The sequence below is a fragment of the Oncorhynchus kisutch genome, linkage group LG17 (genome assembly GCF_002021735.2).
Source record: "Oncorhynchus kisutch isolate 150728-3 linkage group LG17, Okis_V2, whole genome shotgun sequence".
NCBI lineage: Eukaryota > Metazoa > Chordata > Actinopteri > Salmoniformes > Salmonidae > Oncorhynchus > Oncorhynchus kisutch.
In genome coordinates, this window is record NC_034190.2 from 52,687,913 (window position 1) to 52,714,714 (window position 26,802).

General features: G+C 39.6%; 1 protein-coding gene across 2 annotated transcripts; it reads right to left on the reverse strand.

Moving 5' to 3' along the window:
- Positions 1 to 17,898: 17,898 nt before the first annotated feature.
- On the reverse strand, positions 17,899 to 26,542 carry LOC109907887 (ERBB receptor feedback inhibitor 1). 2 transcript variants are annotated; one of them, XM_020506157.2, is made up of 4 exons: positions 26,150 to 26,542; positions 23,145 to 23,349; positions 22,479 to 22,567; positions 17,899 to 21,264 (listed from the first exon to the last, which is right to left on the reverse strand). In XM_020506157.2, exons 2-4 carry the CDS (start codon positions 23,240 to 23,242, stop codon positions 20,114 to 20,116), a joined length of 1,338 nt encoding a protein of 445 aa, XP_020361746.1. In that variant the 5' UTR covers positions 23,243 to 23,349; positions 26,150 to 26,542; the 3' UTR covers positions 17,899 to 20,113. The 2 variants fall into 2 exon arrangements, with proteins under 2 accessions (XP_020361746.1, XP_020361748.1); XM_020506159.2 differs by lacking the exon at positions 26,150 to 26,542 and adding an exon at positions 23,725 to 23,909.
- Between the last annotated feature and the right edge of the window lie 260 nt (positions 26,543 to 26,802).

Sequence of the window (26,802 nt, forward strand, 5' to 3'; positions counted from 1 at the left end):
CACAACAAACACTTGAATGCAAGAAATCAAAATAGTGAAAAAGGAATACCTATGCTTTTCATACTTAATAACATATTAACATCTGATGAAGCAAAGATTAAATGATTTATTGATCAATGGCCCAAACCTGGGACACTCAAGAGCACCATATTAACTATTACTACTATCCTAGAGCGAACAGATTCTTCTGCGTTTCCATTTTAGGAATTAGACCAACACGAATAACACAATATGTAAAACAACGTATTTTGCAAATTGAGAAAGTTACAAATTGAGAAACAACTGAATGTGTAAGGTGGGTTTAATATACAATACCAAGTCAACTCTAGCAAAATTATAAACATACTGAAAATAAGGAAGCCATGCTAAATACAGCTACAGTTGAAGTCAGAGGTTTACATACAATTAGGTTGGCGTCATTAAAACTAATTTCTCAACCACTCCACAAATTTCTTGTTAATAAACTATAGTTTTGGCAAGTCGGTTAGGACATCTACTTTGTGCATGACAGAAGTAATTTTTCCAACAATTGTTAACAGACAGATTATTTCACTCATAATTCCCTGTATCACAATTCCAGTGGGTCATAAGTTTACATAAACTAAGTTGGCTGTGCCTTTAAACAGCTTGGAAAATTCCAGAAAATTATGTCATGGCTTTAGAAGCTTCTCATAATTTGAGTACATGTGGATGTATTTCAAGGCCTACCTTCAAACTCAGTGCCTTTGCTTGACATCATTGGAAAATCGAAAGAAATCAGCCAAGACCTCAGAAAAAATTTGTAGACCTCGACAAGTCTGGTTCATCCTGAAGGTACCACTTTCATCTGTACAAACAATAGTACTCAAGTATAAACACTATGGGACCACGCATCCGTCATACTGCTCAGGAAGCATTCTGTCTCCTAGATATGAACTTACTTTGGTGCGAAAAGTGCAAATCAATCTCAGAACAACAGCAAAAGATCTTGTGAAGATGCTGGAGGAAACAGGTACAAAAGTATCTTTATCCACAGTAACACGAGTCCTATATCGACATAACCTGAAAGGCCGCTCAACAAGGAAGAAGCCACTGCTCTATAACCGCCATAAAAAAGCTAGACTATGGTTTGCAACTGCACATAGGGACAAATATTTTTTAACATTTTTATTTCACCTTTATTTAACCAGGTAGGCTAGTTGAGAACAAGTTCTCATTTGCAACTGTGACCTGGCCAAGATAAAGCATAGCAGTGTGAACAGACAACAACACAGAGTTACACATGGAGTAAACAATAAACAATAAACAAGTCAATAATAGGGACATGTAGGGACAAATATTGTACCTTTTGGAGAAATGTTCTCTGGTCTGATGAAACAAAAATGGAACTGTTTGGCCATAATGACCATCGTTAGGATTGGAGGAAAAAGGGGGATGCTTGCAAGCCCGAAGAACACCATCCCAACCGTGAAGCATGGGGGTGGCAGCATCATGTTGTGGGGGTGCTTTGCTGCAGGAGGGACTGGTGCACTTCACAAAATAGATGGCATCATGAGGTAGGAATATTATGTGAATATATTGTAGCAACATCTCAAGACATCAGTCAGGAAGTTAAAGCTTGGTTGCAAATGGATCTTCCAAATGGACAATGACCCCAAGCATACTTCCAATGTGTGGCAAAATGGCTTAAGGACAACAAAGTCAAGGTATTGGAGTGGCCATCACAAAGCCCTGACCTCAATCCTATAGAAAAGTTGTGGGCAGAACTGAAAAAGCATGTGCGAGCAGGGAGGCCTACAAACCTGACTCAGTTACACCAGCTCTGTCAGGAGGAATGGGCCAAAATTCCCACATCTTTTTGTGGGAAGCTTGTGGAAGGCTCCCCGAAACGTTTGACCCAAGTTAAACAATTTAAAGGCAATGCTACCCAATACTAATTGAGTGTATGTAAACTTCTGACCCACTGGGAATGTGATGGAAGAAATAACAGCTGAAATGAAAAATCATTCTCTCTACTATTATTCTGACATTTCTCATTCTTAAAATAAAGTGGTGATCCTAATTGACCTAAAACAGGGAATTTTTACCTGGATTAAATGTCAGGAATTATGAAAAACTGAGTTTAAATGTATTTGTCTAAGGTGTATGTAAACTTCCGACTTCAACTGTAGGAATTATGACTCATAGTGTAGTACTCTATAAAAGTTTTTTTTAAACTTCAGGGCAACAACAATCTAATTTGACCTTTTAGGCACAAGTTGCATGGTCAGTGCTGTTCAGGTTCCTTGGGACATCCCTACCCTAAACCCTAACCTTAACCATAACCATAACCCTTACTTAACCTTAACCCTTACCTTACCCATTTTAAATGTCAACTTCAATACGGTAGGGATGTCCCAAGGATAGCGCAGAACCAAGTCACATGGCCAGGATTCAGAATTGTATCTGACTTCAAAACCCCCTATGTATGTGATTTTAATCTGCTTTGAAAATGTGTAATTCCATGTGCTTTTTGGCTGTTCAGACTGCAGGAAAAATATTAGATTCAAATCTGATATGCATTTTTTTTTAAAGGATTCTAGTCACTTCAATCTGCCAGTGTGAACAAGCCTAAAGAGTCACAGAGCCAGGATCAGTTTTGCCTTTTAGATCATGATTGATAGGCGTATATGGACGGGGACGACGACTCCTACATATGGACGGGGACAGGGTGAGACGGGGTGGGGGTTGAGACAACTCCTACTCTGTGATGCTTTCTGAATACAGGCCCTGGTCATGTGGATGACTTTAAAAGCTGTAACTCAGCCACTTTGGAACATTCACTATCTTCTTGGAAGCAACTCCAGTGTAGATTTGGCCATGTGTTTTAGGTTATTGTCCTGCTAAAATGTGAATTTATCTTTCAGCGTCTGGTGGAAAGCAGGTTTTCCTCTAGGATCTTAATAGTGCTTAGCTCCATTACATTTATTTTTTATCCTGAAAAACTCCCCAGTCCTTAACGATTACAAGCATACCCATAACATGATGCAGCCACCACTATGCTTGAAAATATGTAGTGGCACTCAGTGATGTGTTGTATTCGAATGTCACGCCCTGACCTTAGAGAGCCTGTTTATTTCTCTATTTGGTTAGGTCAGGGTGTGATTTGGGTTGACATTCTAGTTTTCTATTTCTTTGTTGGCCATGTAGGCTTCCCAATCAGAGGCAGCTATCTATCATTGTCTCTGATTGGGAATCATACTTAGGCAGCTTGTTTTCCACCTGAGTTTGTGGGATCTTGTTTTTTGCACTGTAGCTGTCTAGCCCTGCAGTACTTTAGGTTTGTTTATATTTTGTTGTTTTGTTGATGTTTCATTATTAAATTATCATGAACACTTTCCACGCTGCGCTTTGGTCTCACTCATTCAACGACGGACGTAACATGGATTTGCCCCAAGCATAACACTTTGTATTGAGGACAAAATAAAAAAAATTAAAGTATTATTTTAGTGCCTTGTTGCAAACAGGATGCATTTTTTGGAGTATTTGTATTCTGTACAGGCTTCCTTCTTTTTACTCTGTCAATTAGGTTAGTATTGTGGAGTAACTATAATGTTGTTGATCCATCCTCAGTTTTCTCCTATTACAGCCATTAAACTCTGTAACTGTTTTAAAGTCACCATTGGCCTCATGGTGAAATCCCTGAGTGGTTTCTTTCCTCTCCAGCAACTGAGTTCAGAAGGACACCTGTATCTTTGTAGTGACTGGGTGAATTAATACACCATCCAAATTGTAATTAATAACTTCTCCATGCTCAAAGGAATATTCAATGTCTGCTTTTTTAAAGGTTTTCCAATATACCAATAGGAGCCCTTGTTTGTGAGGCATTGGGAAAACATCCCTTGGCTTTGTGGTTGAATCTGTTTTTGAAATTCACAGCTCGGCTGAGGGACCTTACAGATAATTGTATGTGTGGGGTATAGAAATGAAGTAGTCATTCAAAAATCATGTTAAACACTATTATTGCACACAGAGTGATTAAGCACATTTTCACTCCTGAACTTATTTAGGCTTGCCATAACAAAGGGGTTGAATACTTTTTGACTCAAGACATTTCAGCTTTTCATTTTCTATTAATTTGTAAAAATGTCTAAAAACATGATTCCACTTTAACATTTTGGGGTGTTGTGTCTAAATGTAATCTATTTTAAATCCAGGCTGTAACACCGCTAAATGTGGAAAAAGTAAAGGGGTGTGAATACATTCTGAAGGGGGTTATATATTTTTGTTCAGTGTATATATGGTGAGGAGGACTGTAAGTGTCTCCTTTGTGTCACCACACAGGGCGGCTGGGCATCCCTGAAAACTAATTTCTGTAAAACAAAGTTAAATGTTGCTAATGGGACACTGACAAGGCAAAATAATATTCAGAATACTCACTTACTGAGTACAGATTTATCTCAAGCAAATATTGCATGTCTGGTTATGATTAGCATTACTGAATATCTGAATTTGCATGAGTACTCATGTCACTCAAATTAGGAACCCCAATTCAGAAAGAACATATATCTATGTACTGGGATTTTAATGGGCATCCCTGTGGGGCCAACACCTATTTTATTTAATCTATTGAACTACACTCTTAATAAGACACAGCACACTCATGCATATCATAATTAATTATGAATAAAAATATTTTATTTATGGAGCGCTCTCAAAAGTGTCAACTCTAAATGCAGGTGCAGTGACGAACACAGATATTTAACATGTACTATTTTTCACGTTTTTTCAACATTATATGAAATGTTAAGACATCCGAGTTCTTGCATGTCTCAAGATGAGAGCAAAGTTGAAGACCCCCTCTCCAACAAGCCGGTCCCTGGCATGTGATAGACTGGTTGGTTGTTTTTCTATAATCAGTTAGCACAGGCTGCCTTTGAAAATGTCAGAAAGAAAGGATTCTGTTTAACAAAGATGAAAGTTACAGCCTCAATTTTACATGCTGTCTCAATTGGTTTCACTAAATCAATCTGGGTGACCAACCCATGAAAAGTGAATCAGTTGATGCCCCATATGCCTCCCACTCACTCCCAACCCAACTTTCATTTCTGCTGTATAAGTGTGTGGGTGAGTGAACACGTGATAAAATATAAAAATTATTTGTGTACAGTACACATTTTTATTTTGTGGCCATTTTATATTTTACAACTCCATTTGTTTTCCAGGTTTAAGGGTTACTGGAAAATTATCCTGAAAGGATGAGAAGTACAAGTAAAATGGCCCCCAAACATGTGAAATTGATACATCTGTGGAGAACATATTTCATGAAACGTGTGAGAATAGGTTGAAACCTATTATTGTGTCTTAGGCTCTTCCTCATTTCTGCAATGCTATTTTACGACTATAGACTGTGTGTTGAAAGTGAGTCCACTTGCCACAACTTACACCAATATGTATAAACAGCAATAAATGCAAACATGAAACTTTTTCAACAACCAGTTCATGCTTAGTTTAAAATGACATGATCTGGCACAATAGCCATGCTTGTTTGACTGTGAACTGAGAGTCTGGACATGGTCACATTGTAGTTCATTGTTCCCTGTCGAGGGTCCTAGATTGAGAAAGCTGGATAGTTTCCTTTATAGTGAGTATGGTAGGCCAGACTGACATTGCAATCACAACACTGGTTCAGCAAGAGACCAAGCCGATTAGAGAGGCAAAACATTGATTTAAATCCCCACTTTTCTCCCCCAATTTTCCAAATGCGTTGGAAGCCATTGGACAGGAAGTAATCCATTGAGTCTGACCAAATTACTCGGCAAAATCACTCTTCTCAATCTTTCGGCTGTCTCGTCATGACCGTTTGGTTTCAGAGAGCGTGGAGGACTCAGTAAACGACCTGAAACACAAATGTTAGTGCAAACCCATAATCCGATTGAAAATGGAGAAAACGATTCCCCATACAATTAAATGAGGCGTTCGCTAGATTTAGGGGCCACTGTGTCTATGGTCACCATAGACAACCCCAGTAATCTCAATTAGGAGTGGGGTATTGGATACAGAGATGGTGCATAAACCCTGCCATACCCCCTTTCAGGGAATTTGGACATCAACTTCTACCTCAGTGACAGCCCAACCATTCTTGGTGTGTTAAACGTCTCAGTCATTTTGCAACCGTGCTTTATGATGGAAGCACTCAATGCATGACTATGACTACTACTACTACTACGTCTTCCGCAACTTCCATCTCCTCTACAGCCACTGTCATGTTCTCATTGTTGAGCTAGTCATCTGGTTCTACATGTGTATAAAAGTATGGAACCGGCATTAGGCCTACAGTATGTGCAATCCTTAGAAGCACGTAATACCATTTAGATACTTATTGAAAATCAATCAGTCTCTCAAACATAGAAAATACCTATTTTACTGTATCTTCTGCCTTTAGACCTGGTAGATTCATGCAATGGCACATGAGTAAAATTGCATTTGTGCACATTTCAGTTAGACACTCAACAAAAACATCCCATTGCCATATTGAGAGCACTCTAAACCCAACACAAAGTTCATGTTCGCAGAAGGCCAGAATCGTAAACATAGCTAATTTCTTATGGTGGGGTATTTTTTACCATTCTCCGGCTTGTTATCGGCCCCATCCAAGCATCGCTAACTTGTTTTTCACAGGCGATTACTGCTGGAACAGGCTGTCTCAGAGTCCAGAAGAGCATGGGACCTCCATGAGGGGCGCGAGGCACCTCTGGGATCAATGGTAGCCATTTTGTTGATCAACCAACGCAGATCCACCATGCAAGATGCATTTCGTTTGCTAAGTAATTATATGAAGTGCCTATTCATTGGGCGATTTTTCACAGGAAAAAGTAGACAGTGTGATGATGACGCTGTTTGGTTGAATAACATTTCTAGTCTTTATTTGGCACAATGTTATATTATATTATTACTGTGGATGGACTGCTGGGGTATTCTTACTCTTCCTCAACTGATCTACTTTAAAGGGCGTGTCCAGTCAGTAGAGCAAGCAAGAAGGTTATTAAAGTTCTTTAGTTGATTGACTGCTATCGCTGTAGCGCAAAAACAGATATTGCTTTTTGTGTACTTTTGTTCTCTTAAACTATACGATGAAGGCAATGCCTCAATTTGTCCACCTAGAGAGCCTCCACATTTCTATTGGGAACCAAAGTTTGCTATGCAATGGTGTGGCCGACAATGTTAGACCTACTTTTGGGTTATGAAGTTTCATCCAGACCTGGTTAAAATATGCATTGTATTTTGATTCAAATTTTCAATGTCATTTTCTTAAAGACTTTTCAGACTATGCCGCAATTTCAATCAATTGCATGTAACTAACTGTAAGTCGCTCAGGATAAGAGCGTCTGCTAAATGACTAACATGTAAAATGAAGGAAAGCCCACTACAGGTTCACTCCAAATGTTTAATTTACTCTGTATCAGGGGTGTTAAGCAGTGGTGTAAAGGACATAAGAAAAAATATATAACCCCCTTTAAAGTACTTACTTAAGTTGTTTTGGGGGTATCTCTACATTATTTTACTAGGTATATTTTTTGACTACTTTTACTTTTACTTCACTACATTCCTAAAGACAATAATGTACTTTATACCAGTGGTGTAAAGTACTTAAGTAAAAATACTGGAAAGTACTACTGAAGTAGTTTTTTGGGATATCTGTACTTTACTTTTACCCATAGTACAGAATGATGACTTAAAAGGGTGGACATCTGTAGATCTGAATGTCAGGAGTGTATACAAGCTTTTGTTCCCGCCCAGCTCATACCTGATTACAAAACAAAGCTTATCACCATGATTCGTGATGTTGATATCTAAGTCAGGTGTTAGAGCTGGGACAAAACCCTTTACACATTACTGCTCTTCAGGACTTCCTGCAATGACTGAAACAGACCAAAGCAGGAGAAAAGTGTTCCAGGTTGAAACAGCTTACTAGTAGCTATACTAATGACTGGCTGTCCAGAGGGTAACAGCAAAGAGAGGAATATCTAAAGTAAGCACACTGTTGACTCACAGTGGTGTAAAGTACTTAAGTAAAAATACTTTGATTTGTTTTTTGGGGTATCTGTACTTTACTAGTTATATTTTTGACAACTTTTACTTTTACTTCACTTCATTCCTAAAGAAAATTAGAAACTTTTTACTCCATACATTTTCCCTGACACCCAAAAGTACTTCTTACTTTAAAAAAAATGCTTAGCAGGACAGGAAAATGCTCCAATTCACACACTTATCAAGAAAACATCCCTGGTAATCTCTAATGCCTCTGATCTGGTGGTCTCACTAAACACATGCTTCATTTGTAAATGATATCTGAGTGTTGGAGCGTTCCCCTGGCTATCGTTAATTTAAAAAACAGGAAAATGGTACAGTCTGGTTTGCATAATATAAGGAATTTTAAATTATTTATACGATTACTTTCGATACTAAAGTATATTTTAGCTACTACATTTACTTTTGATACTTAAGTATATTTCAAACCAAATACTTTTATACTTTTACTTTGTGACTTTCACTTTTACTTGAGTGATGTTTCATCAAGTTATCTTAACTTTTACTCAAGTATGACAATTGGGAACTTTTCCACCACTGGTATTAAGCACATTACAACAGACACACAATCAATTGCTTTTGTGGAAATTGGCACATTACCTGTGTGATCTGAGACAGGTCACCAAGTTTGACTGACTGGGTTTTGACCCTGGGTCATCCAGACAGCTCAAGACCATGCTAGAACACTGAGCTAAAGTTTGGGCATTAGAGTATATACCTAAACACATCTCTGCTCCACATGCATTGATAATCTATCATATTGAAGTGAATTTGGGGTGTTGAGAGTGCATATAGAACCAAACTCCTGATCTTCTTGTCCCAAAACAAACACACGAACCAGTCACTCTCCTTACCAAAAATGTCAACCAAAATTGATTTCTGGCTCTGTGAAGTCATGTACTCATAATCTACACAGAAATGGTTACAACATAAGCCCACTGTGATATTATCCTTATAACAATTTTAATGTTGTATTTCAAAATGATACTGATCATAAATGCAACAGCCTGGGACTATTGTGACAGTTGGGGACTATTGTGACAGCCCACTACAGGTTCACTCCAAATGTTTAGGTTACCCTGTATCAGGGGTGTTAAGCAGTGGTGTAAAGTACTTAAGTAAAAATACTTTAAAGTACTACTTCAATTGTTTTTGGTGTATCTGTACATTATTTTACTAGGTATATTTTTTGACTACTTTTACTTTTACTTCACTACATTCCTAAAGAAAATGAGAAACGTTTTATTCCATACATCTTCCCTGACCCCCAAAAGTACTTGTTACTGTTTTATGCATAGCAGGACAGGAAAATGGTCCAATTCACACACTTATCAAGAGAACATCCCTGATCATCCCTAATGCCTCTGATCTGGCGGACTCACTAAACACATGCTTCATTTGTAAATGATATCTGAGTGTTGGAGCGTTCCCCTGGCTATCTGTTCATTTAAAAAAACAAGTAAATGGTACCGTCTGGTTTGCATAATGTAAGGAATTTGAAATGATTTATACTATTACTTTTGATACATAACTATATTTTAGCTACTACATTTAATTTTGATACTTAAGTATATTTAAAACCAAATACTTTTATACTTTTACTCAAGTAGTTTTTTTACTTTGTGACTTTCACTTTAGTGATGTTCCATCAAGTTATCTTAACTTTTACTAAAGTATGACAATTGGGCATTTTTCCACCACTGGTGTTAAGCACATTACAACAGACATACAATCAATTCCTTTTGTGGAAATTGGCACATTACCTGTGTGATCTGAGACAGGTCATCAAGTTTGACTGTACCTGTGTGATCTGAGACAGATCACCAAGTTTGACTGACTGGGTTTTGAACCTGGGTCATCCAGACAGCTCAAGACCATGCTAGACCACTGAGCTAAAGTTTGGGCATTAGAACATATATCTATATCTCTTCTACACATGCATTGATAATCTATCATATTGAAGTGAATTTTGGGTGTTGAGAGTGCATATAGAACCAAACTCCTGATCTTCTTGTCCCAAAACAAACACACTAACCAGTCACTCTCCTTACCAAAAATGTCAACCAAAATTGATTTCTGGCTCTGTGAAGTCATGTACTCATAATATACACAGAAATGGTTACAACATAAGCCCACTGTGATATTATCCTTATAACAATTTTAATGTTGTATTTCAAAATGATACTGATCATAAATGCAACAGCCTGGGACTATTGTGACAGTTGGGGACTGTTGGGACAGTTGGGGACTGTTGGGACAGTACGTCAGTTAGGTATCAAGGTGCAAAGCAAAAGATGATCATCTTTTGTGTTGATGGCATTCTGGAACGCTTCACTTGTATATATTATATAGAGTAGGGAAGGTTGCAAATAATTGGTCATGTTTATGCCAATGTCTTGTATTTTAAGGAAGATGGCATTACTTTTTATTTGGTTGACTTGCTCCAAACATTTGCTACTTTGCAGTTTGAACCTTTCTTACTGAAAATCTTTGATACATGATACATGTGATACATTTGAATTAGGACAAATATAATTTTATATGTGATTGGAGAAAAACTGAGACATTGTTCATCTCTCCGCTGTGAAAGGGTATGTAAAAAAAAGTATTTATATGGCCTCTTTTTCCAGACTCATTTTATTAGTGACTAGTGATCTGAAATGGCATGCAATTGCAGTTGAGACTTGTTGGGCATGATACAATCTAAACGTTCATTGATTCTAAATATCCACTTGTTTCAGATAAGAAATACCATAAGAAAGAGGTAAAAAAGGAGGAAATCATGTAAGGATATTTGGCTTCATCAGATAGATCCATTTAAGGGGCAGCAGGGTAGCCTAGTGGTTAGAGTGTTGGACTAGTAACCGAACCCTGATGTAATGAGGTACAAATCTGTCGTGCTACCCGTGAACAGGCAGTTAACCCACTGTTCCTAGGCCGTCATTGAAAATAAGAATTTGTTCTTACTTCAATTTACTTACTTCAATTTCTGATGTTATACTGCCATCTACTGTTCACAATTTGAAAGCATCTACTTGATTGATGCAAGGATCTTTTATAGAACGAACGCTGGAATTCGTATGCAAAACATTGAATGACAGAAAACAGACGGGCAGTGAGCGTCAACACCGTCAAAAGCATCATGCGCTTCCAATTACATGCTGGCCTCGTTTCGTTCGCGAGCGTTGCAAAATAAATGTACACACATTATTGAATAAGTTCATCCAAACTGCTCCCGCCCATCAACAAGCATCTGCGTAACGAGGCGCTAAATAGACGCTTGATGCACTGCAAATCCTGCCTCTCCCATCTCCTCATTGGTTTTTAGGAGCATATACCCATGTGGTGATTGAAAGATGAACAAGGTCCACACTCCAGTCCAGCTGGTAGCAGTAATGCACCTTAAAGTTGGTTGCCAACACCATATAACATCCACAGAAGAAGAAGACTGAACTAGGAGAGATTACTAGAAACTAACTAGGTTTCCCCTTTTCTTATTTTAAAAGAAGATGCAATGTGACATTGGTGTAGTGCTTTTTTTTTAGGTGAGAGCGAGCGCAAAAAAAAGAATGAATGAAATCATAATTTCTCAAAGTATGTACAGACACTGAACAAAATTATAAACGCAACATGTAAAGTGTTTGTCCCATGTTTCATGAGCTGAAATAAAAGATCCCAGAAATTTGTCATAAGCACAAAAAGCTTCTTTCTCTCAAATTTGGGGTGAAAATGTTGTTACATTCCCGTAAGTGAGCATTTCTCCTTTGTCAAGATAATCTATCCACATTAAAAAATATATAATACACCTTTATTTAATTAGGCAAGTCAATTAATTATACTCCTGAGCAAATATTCCATAACTGCAGGTGGCAGTAAATCAACAACCTTAGGTTTAAACCTGTTCAGAAAACACAATTCAGGTGGCAGTATGCGCCCTTTCAGTTTGTTTACCTAGTCAAATATAATAAGAAGAAATGTACTACTTTAAAGAGCAACTGAACATAATATAAGCAACTTCAACTTTGGAAAACGGCCCATAGACAGACAGGTTGGCTGACATTGTCACGAAAATTATGTAAATGATTTGCGTGAATCGACGTGGCCTGAAGGCGTGCGTTGTTATGATTCTGAATGGTCAGATAGCTAGGAACAATGACAAGAAGCTGGGGACCCGTAGGTGGCTCGTTTCAGCTCATTGAATCTTGTTATTGATACCATGTCTTGTTTTTTAGGTGTTTTGACTGATGTCATGACTCATGTCTATGCTAATATGATTAAAATAGCAAGCTATCTAACCAACGACTGTAACAATGTATTTGAGAGACAGCAAGTGCTCATTTTGCAAACGCATTTATGTTTTGAATCAAAATTGAGACTAAATAATATTTACATGTTGTCAACAGTCTAAGCCAACCCTGTCTGTTTTGCCCCATAGTTGCGCATACATCGGTTTTGTTGCTAAACAACCAACCTGTCTATGTGACATCGACGAGTCTGAAACATTTATTCTAGTGTCAAAACTACAAAGTGTAAATAGGATCATTTTGAGGATAAGATTTGCAAGATAATTCGGAAAAAATGGTATGTCATGGAATGAAGGGTACGTAACAGTTTCTTCAAGTTTTATTAGCGAATCGCAACCAACTGCATACACCACCATCTACTATACTGGAGTGTGAAGTCGGTCACGATTTATCTATACCACTGTATTATCTTAACTAACCTTGCATTTCTAATAAAATAAAATAATTATCTACAAACATCACTACTCCTATCACCCCCACCAAAAATACCACCCACTCCCCATTCCCGTCCAACCTCTCTGACCCTGTCAAGCCTCTCCATTTCTACATCTTACATTTCACAAAATAATAATACATGTTAAACCGTTTCCTCTTCCATACATCCATTACACATTCCAGTACCATGTTTCCCTTTCAATTTCAAAGATGAATTCAGTCCCGTATGCCCTAATCTCATCCTACACAACCTCCTACTTTATGTTCCCATGATATGACACTATCTACCATGCAGATTTCCTGCACCTGTATGTCCACAATATTACTTTTCACTGCTCTTTTTGCTATTATACAGTCCATTCAGAAAGTACTCAGAGCCCTTCTTTTCCCACATTTTGTTACATTACAGCCTTGTTCTAAAATTGATTAAATTGTTATTTTCCTCATCAATCTACACACAATACCCCATAATGACAAATCAATAAAAAATGTAAAACTGAACTATGACATTTACATAATTATTCAGACCCTTTACTCAGTATTTTGTTCAAGCACTTTTGGCAGCAATTACAGCCTTGAGTCTTTTTGGGTATGACGCTACATGCTTGGGACACCAGTATTTGAGGAGTTTCTCGCATTTTTCTCTGCAGATCCTCTCAAGACTCTGTCAGGTTGAAAGGTGAACCTTCGAACCAGTCTGAGGTTCTGAGCGCTCTGGAGCAGGTTTTCATTGAGGATCTCTAATGTACTTTGCTCCGTTCATCATTCTCTCGATACTGACTAGTCTCCCAGTCCCTCCTGCTGAAAAACATCCCCACAGCATGATGCTGCGTAGGGATGGTGCCAGGTTTCCTCCAGACGTGACGCTTGGTATTCAGCCAAAGAGTTCAATCTTGGTTTCATCAGCCCAGATAATCTTGTTTCTCGTGGTCTAAGAGTCCTTTAGGGTAAACTTCAAGCGGGCTGTTATTTGCCTTTTACTGACGAGTGGCTTCCGTCTGGCCACTCCACCATTAAGGCATGATTGGTGGAGTGCTGCCGAGATGGTTGTCCTTCTGGAAGGTTCTCCCATCTCCACAGAGGAACTCTGGAGCTCTGTCAGAGTAACCATTGGGTTATTGGTCACCTCCATGACCAAGGCCCTTCTCCCCCGATTGCTCAGTTTGGCCGGTGGCCAGCTCTAGGAAGAGTCTTAGTGGTTTCAAACTTTTTCCATTTAAGATTGATGGAGGCTACTGTGTTCTTGGGGATCTTAAATGCTGCAGAATTTTTTGGGTACCCTTCCCCAGATCTGTGCCTCAACACAATCCTGAGCTCTACAGACAATTCCTTTGACCTCGTGGCTTGGTTTATGCTCTGACATGCACTGTCAACTGTGGGACCTTATTTAGACACGTGTGTGCCTTTCCAAATCACATCCAATCAACTGAATTTACCACAGGTGGACTCCAATCAAGTTGTAGAAACATCTCAAGGGTGATCAATGGAAACAGGATGCACCTGAGCTCAATTTCGAGTCTCATCGCAAAGGGTCTGAATACTTATGTAAATAAGGTATTTCTGTTTTTGTTTTTTTAATACGTTTGCACAAATTTCCCCAAAACTGTTTTGCTTTGTCATTATGGGGCATTGTGTGTAAATAGATGATAGATGAGTAAAACAAATAATTTGATCAATTTTAGAATAAGGCTAACTTAACAAAATGTGGAAAAAGTCAAGGGGTCTGAATACTTTCCGATTGCACTGTGCATCGTTTGTAATTTTGTACCTTTGCGCTTCCATGGCTTTATGTTGTACTTCACATCCTCCGTAAGCTGCACTGTTCTCCGTCACAGTTACAACATTTCACTTTAGCATCAGGCCCACATTTCCCATACTCGTGATCCCCACCACACTTTGCACATCTCATTTTACCGCACATATTCTCTAACCGGATAACTGAGTAGTGATCCTAACTGCACCCTATTCGGCAGGTTCCCCTCAAATTGTAACAATGCAATTGTAGTGTCCACTCGACTCTTTTTGCTTTTCATACTTTTCGCGTCAATAACTTTTCCTCCATTCGGGGAAGCCTTAACTTCTTCCATGGTAATTTCCAATGGCATCCCAGTAATTACTCCTCCTCAATGAATCCTTTTAGACATAGCACCGGGAATGTGACATTTCACCCAACCGCCATTGAGTGAGTTAAATTTTAAAACGTTCTCCTGCTGAATTTTACGATTTGCAATAATCAGGACCTTCCCGTAACCCATCGGTTTGGCATCCTTAATCACCCAAATCTCTTCCCTAATTGCCTTTGTCAATTAAATGCAAAGGATGGAAGTACTTACCTGCTGGTTCTGGGAACACTACCAAAACTTTATCTGCGCTTTACAGGTCTACTCTCAACACTACTCATTGTTTCCCCAGCAGTAGTCATCCCTCCATCACCCTCATTGCGATTTATCTTACTCCTGTTTCTCCTATTTATAAAAAAGGTGTAAATAGCTGATCATCATCATTATTAATTGCCCTAATGCTACCATCTGAACTATCTGCCATGCAGACCACAGTACAATTGCGCCAAACCAAGATAGCTCTTGCTCGCTCTTTTCGACCACCTCCAAATGACTAAGGGCACTCGTCAATCTGTGTCACATAACAGTTTTTCTTGGGTTGGGTTTATTTCAGCCCTGCCCACAGCTGGCAGCACCCAAGTAATTATCACCTTGGAGCCCAGCTGCACATGATATAATCATAATGCCCATGGTCAATTAATTTTGACATCCCTATGAGGCTAGTAAGGGACCATCAGTAACTTACACAATGTACATTTTTATTTAACTAGACAAGTCAGTTAAGAACAAATTCTTATTTACAATGACAGCCTACCGGGGAAGTGTGGGTTAACTGCCTTTTTCAGGAGCAGAACGACAGATTTTTACCTTGTCAACTCAGGGATTCAATCCAGCAACCTTTCAGTTACTGGCCCAACGATGTAACCACTAGGCTACCTGCCACTCCATACATGGGACAAACTAACTATATTATAGAAATTAATATACAAATATTGAAAGCATTTAATAAGACAACTAAAAGGTGTGGAACATGAAAATATTTTCCCATTTACATTGTGTAATTATTTGATGGTCCCTAACGAGCCCCACAGATAGGCTATCCAAAGTCAATCCAATTTTGCTAAGGTCACACACCAGCTGACTGGAGCTAAATGGTGAAAGAAGTTGGCAAGCTAGCTTGCTAGATAGTCTAGGCTTCTTCCAGATACAAGATCTGGTTAGAATGTTTCAAGTTATCTAGAAGGGTGAGTGACTGTAACTGTGTACTGTTTTGGCAGGGTGAAAGTACAAACGCTTCCCACATTCGAACACACATATAAGAGACACCCCACATCAAAGCACGCCTCTAAAATCCAAATCTCATTCTCAATCGCATTTCCTACTAAGGATAATTGAAACTGAGGCTAAATCAGGAAGTTCAGGCGCCCCGGAGGGTAAAGTTCTCCTTTATTTGCAGTCTTTTTACGCAATATCTTTAGCATGCTGGTAGACTATTGGTTAGATTGTTGGGCCAGTATTCAAAAGGTTGCTGGATCGAATCCCTGAGCTGACAAAGTAAAAATCTGTTGTTCTGCCCCTGAGCAAGGCGGTTAACCCACCGTTCCCTGGGCAATGAAGATGTGGTTGTTGTTTATGGCAGCCCCCCACACCTCTCTGATTCAGAGGGATTGGGTTAAATGCAGAAGACACATTTCAGTTGTACAACTGATTAGGTATCTCCCTTGTTTCAAGATTGGCTTGCTCCGAGTTTGGTGTACGGAACACAACAAAGGTTTTTAATGACATTCCAAAGTCACTTTACTTGGCTTATTAGAAATGTACACTAGGGGGAATCCAGAGATGTCCGTGTACATGCGCCACCTCAGTAGCATCACAGAATTGATAATTGTCACCATGGAAATATAATCTAACTAGATCATTTTTTCTATGATTGTCACTTTAAACTATTGTCCACTAGATGGTGCCTAAGACCTTGATGTGGACAGAATTTAAAACATCTTGACCCCTCAACCCTGCTTTTCCTGTAAGGGAACTGGGAACTGTAGCCAGTAGCCTGTTAAATAGCAGGGATCAAGTGCAGTTAGCGTAATATGGTTTTGTTATGTCTCATGTTGTTGAACTGCACACGTTTAGAAGTTGTAGTAACTTGTGATAAAACAGTAGAACCTTTAGGTTGGAATGGATTATAGTATGGATTATGGATGACCATGGACAATGGTGTCTCTGTTTCGTTTAGTGCCATGATCAGTTGTGTAAAGCACTTAAGTAAAGGTACTTTAAAGTACTACTTAAGTTGTTTTTTGGGTTACCTGTACTTTACTAATGACATTTCTGACAACTTTAACTTTTACTTCACTACATTCCCAAAGAAAATAATGTACTTTTTACTCCATACATTTTCCCTGACACCCAAAAGTACTCTTTACATTTTGAATGCTCAGCAGGATCAACATTTTTTCAAATTCACGAGAATCAAGAGAACATCCCTGGTCATTCATACCGCCTACTGTGTTGGAGTGTGCCCCTGGCTATCCGTAAATAAAAAATAAATTGTGCCATCTGATTTGCTTATTGAAAGGATTTATACTTTTACTTTCGATACTTAAGTATATTTTTGCAATTACATTTACATTTAAATAAGTATATTTAAAACCAAATAGTTTTAGAATTTTACTCAAGTAGTATTTTACATGGTGACCTAAGGTATCTTTACTTTTACTCAAGTCTGACAATTTAGTACTTTTTTCCACCACTGGCCGTGATAAAATATTCTCGTTCCTGTTTCAGCTCATACTGAAAATAAAAAGTATAGATTGAAAAGAGTGTCCTGTAACAATCCAGTTGTTTATCAATGTTCAACACCGGTAAGTTGAACCATTACTAAAGTACAAATGTTAGCAAAATGTGTTTGTAATAAATATCTGGGTATGTATGGGGTTAACCACTGTGCATGTTATGATGCTGATTTGAATGTGTAATATGACTAATTTACCATAAAGCAGTATTGTATTGAATACCATATGATAGCCTGAAAATGAAACAAACAAAAAAACATTTAATAAATAAGGTATTTATTTAAATAGATTAAGAATACATCATTCAACATTTTTGTCCAACACAAGCACTTTTAAATACTGTAGAGAACTACCCATGAAATGACAACACTTTTTAAAGCAGAATGTAACCATGTCTGCTGTGGGACAAACTTCAACGTCTGTTGATGTAACAAGTATCATATCATGTAAACAGTTTTCTGAACTTCAGAATGAAAGGTAACAACTCTCGTTTACAGCACCTCCATAGCCCCCCCCCCCCAAAAAAACGATGTAAATACCCCATATCCATTTGAAATAATATAGTTTGGTAATTGAAGTCATGAAATTGGCTAATCTAAATGGTTATCAATCTCATGCACTATCCCTTAAAATAAATGTATGCTGTAATACATAATTGTACAAACTACAAAGTCACCATACATACAGTCCTTAAAAAATACTATAATGAATTATATTCCATGTTAATTGCATTGATCATATTAAGTAGCCCTACCAACTCATAACAATTTAAGTACAGATATAAAGCCATAGTATTTACCTTATCATTGGGCGGGAAATGACTGTATGGGGAAGTGTAACCAATACAACTAATATCACACCCTCATTCTATCTCCCTTTAATACAGGCACTTTTCAAATACATTTACAAAGACAATACTGTGAGGTGAAATCAAGAGTTAAACTTGGTCAAATTGTGATAATATAAATAATGTTAAATGAAAAAAGTAGATACAATTATGAGAGAGAGACTTATTTATAGAATCAAAAAATCCACAACATCCACTTTGTGTAATACTTGAAAACAGACCAGCTGTTCGAAATGGAGGAGCGACCCAATCTCCATTCATTGTTAAAGGCTCTGTGTTTTTCCTGTGTTTTATCAACTCAAAAAACTGATTGGATTGAATCAACTCAAAAAACTGATTGGATTGAATCAACTCAAAAAAACTGATTGGATTGAATCAACTCAAAAAACTGATTGGATTGAATCAACTCAAAAAACTGAATTTTGATTTTTAAATCAATGTAAAGGAATGTCTTTCTTTTTTTGCCCACCTTTTAACCCAAACCCATGACACAGTGAAATGTTTAGTTGTTTAGTAAAATGTTTAGTTTAAAAACGGCTGCTTTGGGCCTTTTAATGTAATCACATAGATTGTGGGGTAACTTTGATGTACAGCAAAGGCCAATAAAACAACAGTCTACAGCCACCCCACCAAAAAAAATTCATTTTTCGTAAACTAACACCTTCACTTCACCTTTTCCCCTCTTACTATCTCTGACTTTGTTTTAGGAAATATTGACTTACTGGGATAAGTGGTTGTCCCACATAGCTATCTTAAGATGTATCTTTAAGTTGCCCTGGATAAGAGCATCTGCTAAATGAATTAAAATTTAAAATTTCTGAGTCAAGGCCATCCACTGTAAAAATCTGTGTCAGGTAATCCAATAGGATGCCTACTAGGGGGGAAATCTTTGTGACGTCCAACTCTGGTCATACTGGGTCATATTCATCAGTGCACACACTAGCAAAGCGTTTACCAACAGAAAACGAAAATGAATGTTTCTAATTGGACAAGTTCAGGTAGTCCCTCCCTGTTTCAGTCGGGTTTCTTCCATTTGGTGACTAGTTAATACGACTCCGGCTGAAAAGGGACGATTTCTATCCATATTTTTTGTGAACAGCTAATTAGTGGGTATATACTCCCTAGACTCGGAATATTATAAATAGACCTTTCCCCACATTGAGTAGAACATTTTACATTAGTTGATACATAACCATGAACAGTAGGGACCAACTAGACCTAGATCGATTAGTTTAAAACTAAACATGTCTAGTAAACCGATACCTTCAAATTAATCCCTCAACAGATTGGTCTTTCAACAGCAAAATAACATAGAACAAATTTTCACTTGCATGTCTTCAGTTAACCCATACCATTTAACAAAACACTACTCACAGAGCACAACAAAAAACACCTTATACCAATCCATCACACTGTTTTCTGTTTGAATGCAGTGACAGTACAGATCTGACACTTGAAGCCTCCAGGCATCTATGGTTTATCTTTGTGAAAATTCTGTATGTTGCATCAAGTGAGGTGGCAAAAGTTTTAGTGGTAGCACCCTAGACTCAATGACTAAGGGTTCGTCCCGAAATGGCACCCTATTTCCACTATAATTAAAGATGCACATTAGTGTGTGGGGGGTCAGTCTTCAAGCTTTCCGCAATGCTGAAGCTCTATATGATGACAGGAGGTTTCTGCCTGTTCTGGCAACCCCACTCTGAGCTGGGAGTGTTGCTGGACACTGTCTGCCTCCTTCTCCCTCAAGAACCTTTCTAACCTGTCCATGTAGGATGGCCGCCGGGGTAGGAGGAAATAGTGCGTGGCACTGGCTTTCCTCCCATCCTCCATGATAGGCACGATACAGGGGGAGCGTGGGCCCACCAAGGGCCCAGTGGACCCCTCCCTATGCTGCTGTTGTGGCCTCTGGAGGCCCTTGCTGACATATTTGGGGTTGGGGGCGAAACTCTGCGTAGGGGGCATCACCCCATTCACGTATATAGGGAGGCTCTTGGGACTAGGGGTGCAACAGGAGCCACAAGGGGGCGCTAACGGTTTCCTGGGAGGGACTTTGGGAGGCTTGTCCTTGTCTTGGTCCTCAATGATAGACCAAGGGTGGCAGTTGGCAGTCTTGGAGGGGCGTGGGGGGATGGGGATACGGGGAGGAACTTCAGGCTTGTCCAGCTGGGGGTTGCCCCTGTAGCTACCATGGTGGTGGTGGTGAAGGTGGCACGACTGGCGCAGGCCGGAGGGCTTGAAGGAGCTTGCAGGGCCCGAGTGGGAGCGCCGCAACTTGGACCATTGGGGCCGATCGGGTTGCTTGCTAGAAATGTCCCTCGCTGCTACCACCACGGCCCCTGGCCCTCTCTGTCCCCCAAACTGGGCCTGCTGCTCCTGGGTTCCACTTTGGGCTCCACCATTAGCCGAGCCACTAGCCCCGGGGGGGCCCTCAAGGTAGGCATAGTTGACCTGGCCACAGCCCCTGAAGCTTCGTCGTCCGGTGGCTCCATAGTGGAGGGCCAGGGCATTCGTGGAGCAGCGCTGGGGAAGTAGGTGCTGCCTCTCGTCGATGAAGAATTCCACCTCGCTGTCCGCCGCCTCATCTGAGGAGTTATCCTCTGGGTCAGGGAGAGGGGGCAGGGGCTTGGGGCCGCAGGACGGACTCTGCTCATAAACTGATAGTCTCTGGAAGGAGGGGACCACCTGGTCCCCCTCAGGAGGGCGGGGCCTGGTGGAGTGAGAGGTCAAGGGATGGCTGCTAGAGTACAGTAGATGGTAGGGCTGGGGCATCTTGTCTGTAAAGACAGCAAATAGAGAGAACATTCAACATAACTTAAATGAAAGGGTCATATTTGCTATACAGAATGAATCTGATAATGTTTTTAATACTCACAATTTACAGTCAAATTAAAAGAGAATGAGCAAAGGAGAAACATAAATTTATTGAACATGGAAAATAGAAAACAGAAACATTTTAGCCTTACAATTATATTATCTTCACTCTTATCTCCTCCCACAAAACAACAGATTTGAGTCAAATTTATTCAACAATAGTGTACAATACACAACCACACTACACATAAAAGAGCATCAATTTCCATCCCAAGGAAGGAGTGTCCTCCACAGACAGACCACTTTCTGAGAGGAAGCTCTGCTCTCTGTAAAACATCAGCCACAACAACACCCAGATTAGTTGACGAATAATTTATCAGCGACGCAAGTGACAATCTTTAAGAAGCTTCCCATAACCTTCGGGAGCTTCCTGAACAACAACCTCCAATGAAAACATCCGATTCTGATTCCGCCACAGAGCTCAGGGACAGCCAGTGACCAGACAGCAAGAGATAGCCTTCTTCCTTTCTCTCTGCCCCAGCCCTCCCTCTCTCCCATCCCCAAGCCCAGTGTAGACTACAGCAGACCTGGGTCCAAGCAGTATTTATTTACTTTCAAATACTTTAGGTGAACTTGATCTAGCTTTTAGCTGACCTGCACAACGGAACCAAACCCCTCCTACATTTCCGCTTTTGGGACTATTCCATTGTTGCCATTATGCTTGGCAAAGCTCAAGAAAACAAACTACTATTTCAATCTAGGTCTGATCAGACTCAATTCAACTCTAGGCTCAATCAAATCTACAATCCAGTATTAACGCAGTAGCAAATAAAATTAAAATGCCATTTGTCGAAAAACACAACAGAACAGCTTTGGATCGGAAACAATCCTAGGTAGACACTGCCACAAGTGGAAGGTTCACATTTTCTAAATAAGACACACGGCATGTCCACAGTATGATGTACTTTGTAAACAAAGACACTGGGGAAATGTGCGTTTACACACGCAGCCCAATTCTGATGTTTTGCCCAATTATTGGCAAAATAGCTGATCTGATTAGTGGAAAAATATCAGAATTGGGATGCCTGTGTAAACGCAGCCTCAGACTGGTTGAATTGAATTGTTTTTGCTAGTGCAAAAATATTGCAAATGTCTCCCGCAAAAGTATTTCACTCACTGTCAAAGCCCTGGGACACTGTGTGGTGTTGGTGATGCTCTTTCAAGTTGTGTTCCATCGCGTCGTCAGCATCCAGGCTAAAGCACAGGCTGAAACACAATGACACACAGAAGAATGCTTGAATTCAACACTTGGCCATGTAGATAGTAGATACAGTATGTAGACTGGTCCTACACTTGTCATTGTGGCTGTAATGTCATGCATTATGTATGCATTAAGCTTGAGTCCGAATTCTAACTTCAGGCAACCACACGTAATTCAAATGAACTCAAAGAGAAGTCAATGCAGGATTTTTGTGAGAGTTGGGCGCGAGTTAGGATTCGTCCTTCAGTAACATGATTGCACTAAACCCATTCTCCCTTTTTGCAATAACCATACTATGTATGTCAATATTTGACAAGCATCAATATAACAATATCAATTACACAATTTGAATGAATCTTTTTTTTTAAATAAAAAATGATTGCAACAATAATAACAATATTAAACATCAATACAGGGACATTCGTGTGAATACAATGAAAATACAACTGATTATCAAGTATTTCGGAACTACATTAAGTATTTCAAGTATTTCTGAACTACACTATTTTTTTATGACGAAATGTTTATCAACTACTAATAATTCCTTAAAGTGTACCTTAATGTAAAGTGTTGCCCACTCACCTGTTTGTGCCATGTGGCTGTCCCCAGTAAGCCTTGTTTCGGGCCATGCTGTGACAGAGACTGGAGGAAGGCAGGCTGCTCCTAACGGACATGTACATGTAGATCCATAGAGCACCCAGTCCTCACAGAGACACTGTCCATCTGCTTACTGCAGTCCAGCCAACCAGTAGTAGTCATCCTGTCTCCTTGTTAGGTGCTGGCATACCTGAATAACAGTGTGAAAGAGAGAGAACGAACGAGAGACAGAAAAGGCACGAGAGAGGGAAAGAAACAGAGAGAGAGAGGAAAAGAGAGAGGGTGAGAGAAAGATAGTGAGAAGAAATAAGCAAACATCAACTATGTTGCTAACCATTTTGCTAACCATTTATTTCACAGGCCTGTTTCAGCTTCCTTTTGCCTGGTATTTTTGCCTTGTACACAACAGGTAAGCTACCTGGTACTAAATACATAGTGGGCCTTGTTATAATAAATCCAGTCAACAACAAAGTAATTATTAAACTATGTACTTTCCATTTGACAAATGTAATTTCTCTGAAAACACCAAATAAATTACCAATATAATTTAATCATAACCTCTTACCCCTTTAACCATAACCTGACCACTACACTCCTTGTAGCAGCGGTTGCTTTGCCTTGCTTTACTGAGCTAAGCCTCTCATGTGTGTCTCTCCTTTGTAGATCCAGCTCAAAGAGCCTGACTGAGTCTGACTGAGGCATGGAGTTGCATTGCACAACCTCTGGGTCAACAGTGGGCAGGCCTAAGCACTTTCTCCACTCCTTCTTCCCCTCCCAGGCCTGTGAGGCTGTGCTCTGCTCTCTGTACTCTGTAGTCATTCTTATTGCAGTGCTGCAGCGTAGGCCCACACCAAGGGGCCACAACAGAGCCCTTTCAACAGAGGCCATTGTGCAACAAGCTCCTGTGACGCTGGAATGACAAACACTCCCAGTGTGACAGTGCGCCAACACTCACACACACGCTTTACTGTGTGTGCGTGCGTGTAGCCGAATGTGCGCAAAGTTCCTCACACATTTGCATACAAGCGTGCACTCACACATACACACACACAGTAAAGACCTACTTGGTCAGGAGGAGAGCGCCACTGGCAAACAGTTCAAGTACTTTCCATATGTCATATGAAAAAAGTGAATGTCTGATACCACAGAGATCAACATGTTTTTTTCAGAGCTGTACAGCCAGGTGTTCTTGTCAACTTTTTTCTTTGAACATAGTCTTCATACCACCCAGGAAAAAAGGTTCAATTCCAAATTCAAAACACTGACAGCTGACAACAACAATATCGATAATGACAAGTCCACTGAGGAGAAAGGCTGGACAAAGTGTCACCACAATGCTACACAACAACCTGGGCCCTTTCCTTGCGCCACGAACGGGTCATGGTCTTGCGAAAAGCTGCTCTTTATGCAAACAAGTGTCAGTGTGACAAAAGGGGATTTGAACTATAATTGTAATGGTGAAAAGTTGGTTGACGTGTGGTGTGGGAAGCTTATGCATATGCCATCCATGGAACGCTCTCTAGACAAGACATAACATTTATCTACCTTCAAGTACAAGAAACAACCTTCTGCGTAATTTATGTCAAGAGAGAGCTCAGAGATGCAAGAAACCAAACAATAAGGAATTCTACCGGCAAATAACTCAGTGGTCATGAATGAGGCCACTCTGGGCCATGAATGGCCCTTTGTGTTTTGGCTGTGCGGAGAGAGAGAGAGGCCTGCAAATCCCAACGAACTCTCCCATGAGGTCAGGCCAGAGACATGCCATGGAGACATCCAGGGATGGCAGAGGTGTGTGAGAGAGAGAGATTCCTGGTGAGATTATGACCCGCCATTGGCATCTAGAGATCCGTTTGAGGAAGGGGAAACTAGCCTAAAACACAGTCAGCACTAAGCCCATTAGAAGAGACATGTGTTTATCATTTATCAGGGGCAGTAGGATAAGGGGGGGGGGGGGGGGGGGTTGTAAACATTACACCATTGATAAGCCTCTAACTTTTACCCATTGAAACAGGTGTAAATGATGCTATTCATCACATATCAAGCTTCTCTGGCATTCAGCCATTTGTGGACTATTGCCCAAATTAAGGTTGGCAGCAAAGAGAAAAGTGAAGAACGGTCATAACTTGTGCAATATTACACCAATATAAACTATATTTTAAGATGGAGCAACTCACTTCTGATAGTCCTTAGTTTTAAGCCCTGAATACCAATAACACCATCTATCTCAATTTGATCAGAATACTCATACTAGTTTCTATTTTCATAGAGCCCATATTGCAATTAGGCCTACAATATTTTGATTTGTTTTATAAAGTGGCAAGAGAGCAAAGCAAAGAAAAATCAACGTAATAAAGACAAAAATATATATATTTAAACATGACCAGAATATGTTATATTTGGCCTGGCCTAGCCTTATATAATAGGCTTGTTATTATCATGGCGTATTACAGGTCAATAGCAACATTCTTATTATGCATTTCTGTCAAACGTATACTGTGATGAAATAAAATTCATTTTGTCACTGTCAAATGTTCCCAAACCGGGAAACTATACCTGCTCTACCTGTGCAACAGGCAAAGAAGCATGAACAGAATAACACACCCTGTCCGGCAGACTCTCCCAGCTGACCGGTGACTCAGGTGCGAATCATTTCCCAAATAGAGGCCCTCAACATTATTCCATTACTGTGTTCAAGTCAAGTTTATTTGTCATATGCACAGGATACACATGGTAGGCGACACAGTAGGCTACAAGTAAATGCTTAATCGCTTATTTCCGAAAATAGTATTAAGATATCAAATAAATAAAAAGCCTGTTGATCTAATAATCTTCTCATTCACAAATAGGCTAGTGTCTGTTATTGACACAATACTTTCATTTCAGTCGCAGCAGGCTTTAACATAGTAGCCTACTATGTTAAAACAGCCTATTTGATTGTAATATTGCTACTATACTGTCATTGTAAATTAATTTATTAGGCTACTTACCATCAAAGTAGGCTGTTGTGTAGTGGAGGTATTGTAGTATAGTAGCTCCTTCGATTTCTAGCAGGACTATCCAGTTATTGGCCGACTGCTGACGACAACAAAACTTGCACGTGCTATATATTTTCCGACAACATTCGCTCGGGGAATTAATTCGCTCACAGCAACGCGGTTTCTCTATCTTTTTATAAGCATGGGTCAACGCTTGAACATTTGCTCCACCCGCGCCTGGCTCTTAATCTTAAAGTGACCAGTTCTTATTTCCAGCTACTTTCCTTTCCTCTCTCTTTGATATCTCTCCAATACAGCACTGTTCAGAGGTGTAAAGACAGGCTACCACCCAGAATAGTCTGACATAGTAACCTGTCCGACTTCTGACACCAATTGGACACTTCTGACAGCAGCATAGCAAAGGAGGGCGGGGATTCTTGGAACAAACATTTAAACCCAACAGGAGGGGTTCGATTATCTGGTGAGGACACTACAGTAAATACTGGTCAACTGGACATGACATGTTAATAACACTGACATGTTAAACACTTCCAGAGTTATTAAGGCTACAGTTTAATAAGTCGTTTTCGATTATACCAATTTATATTAACATGTATTTCTGTCAGTGGGGGACGAGGTGTTGATGACTGTAGATACTATCACCA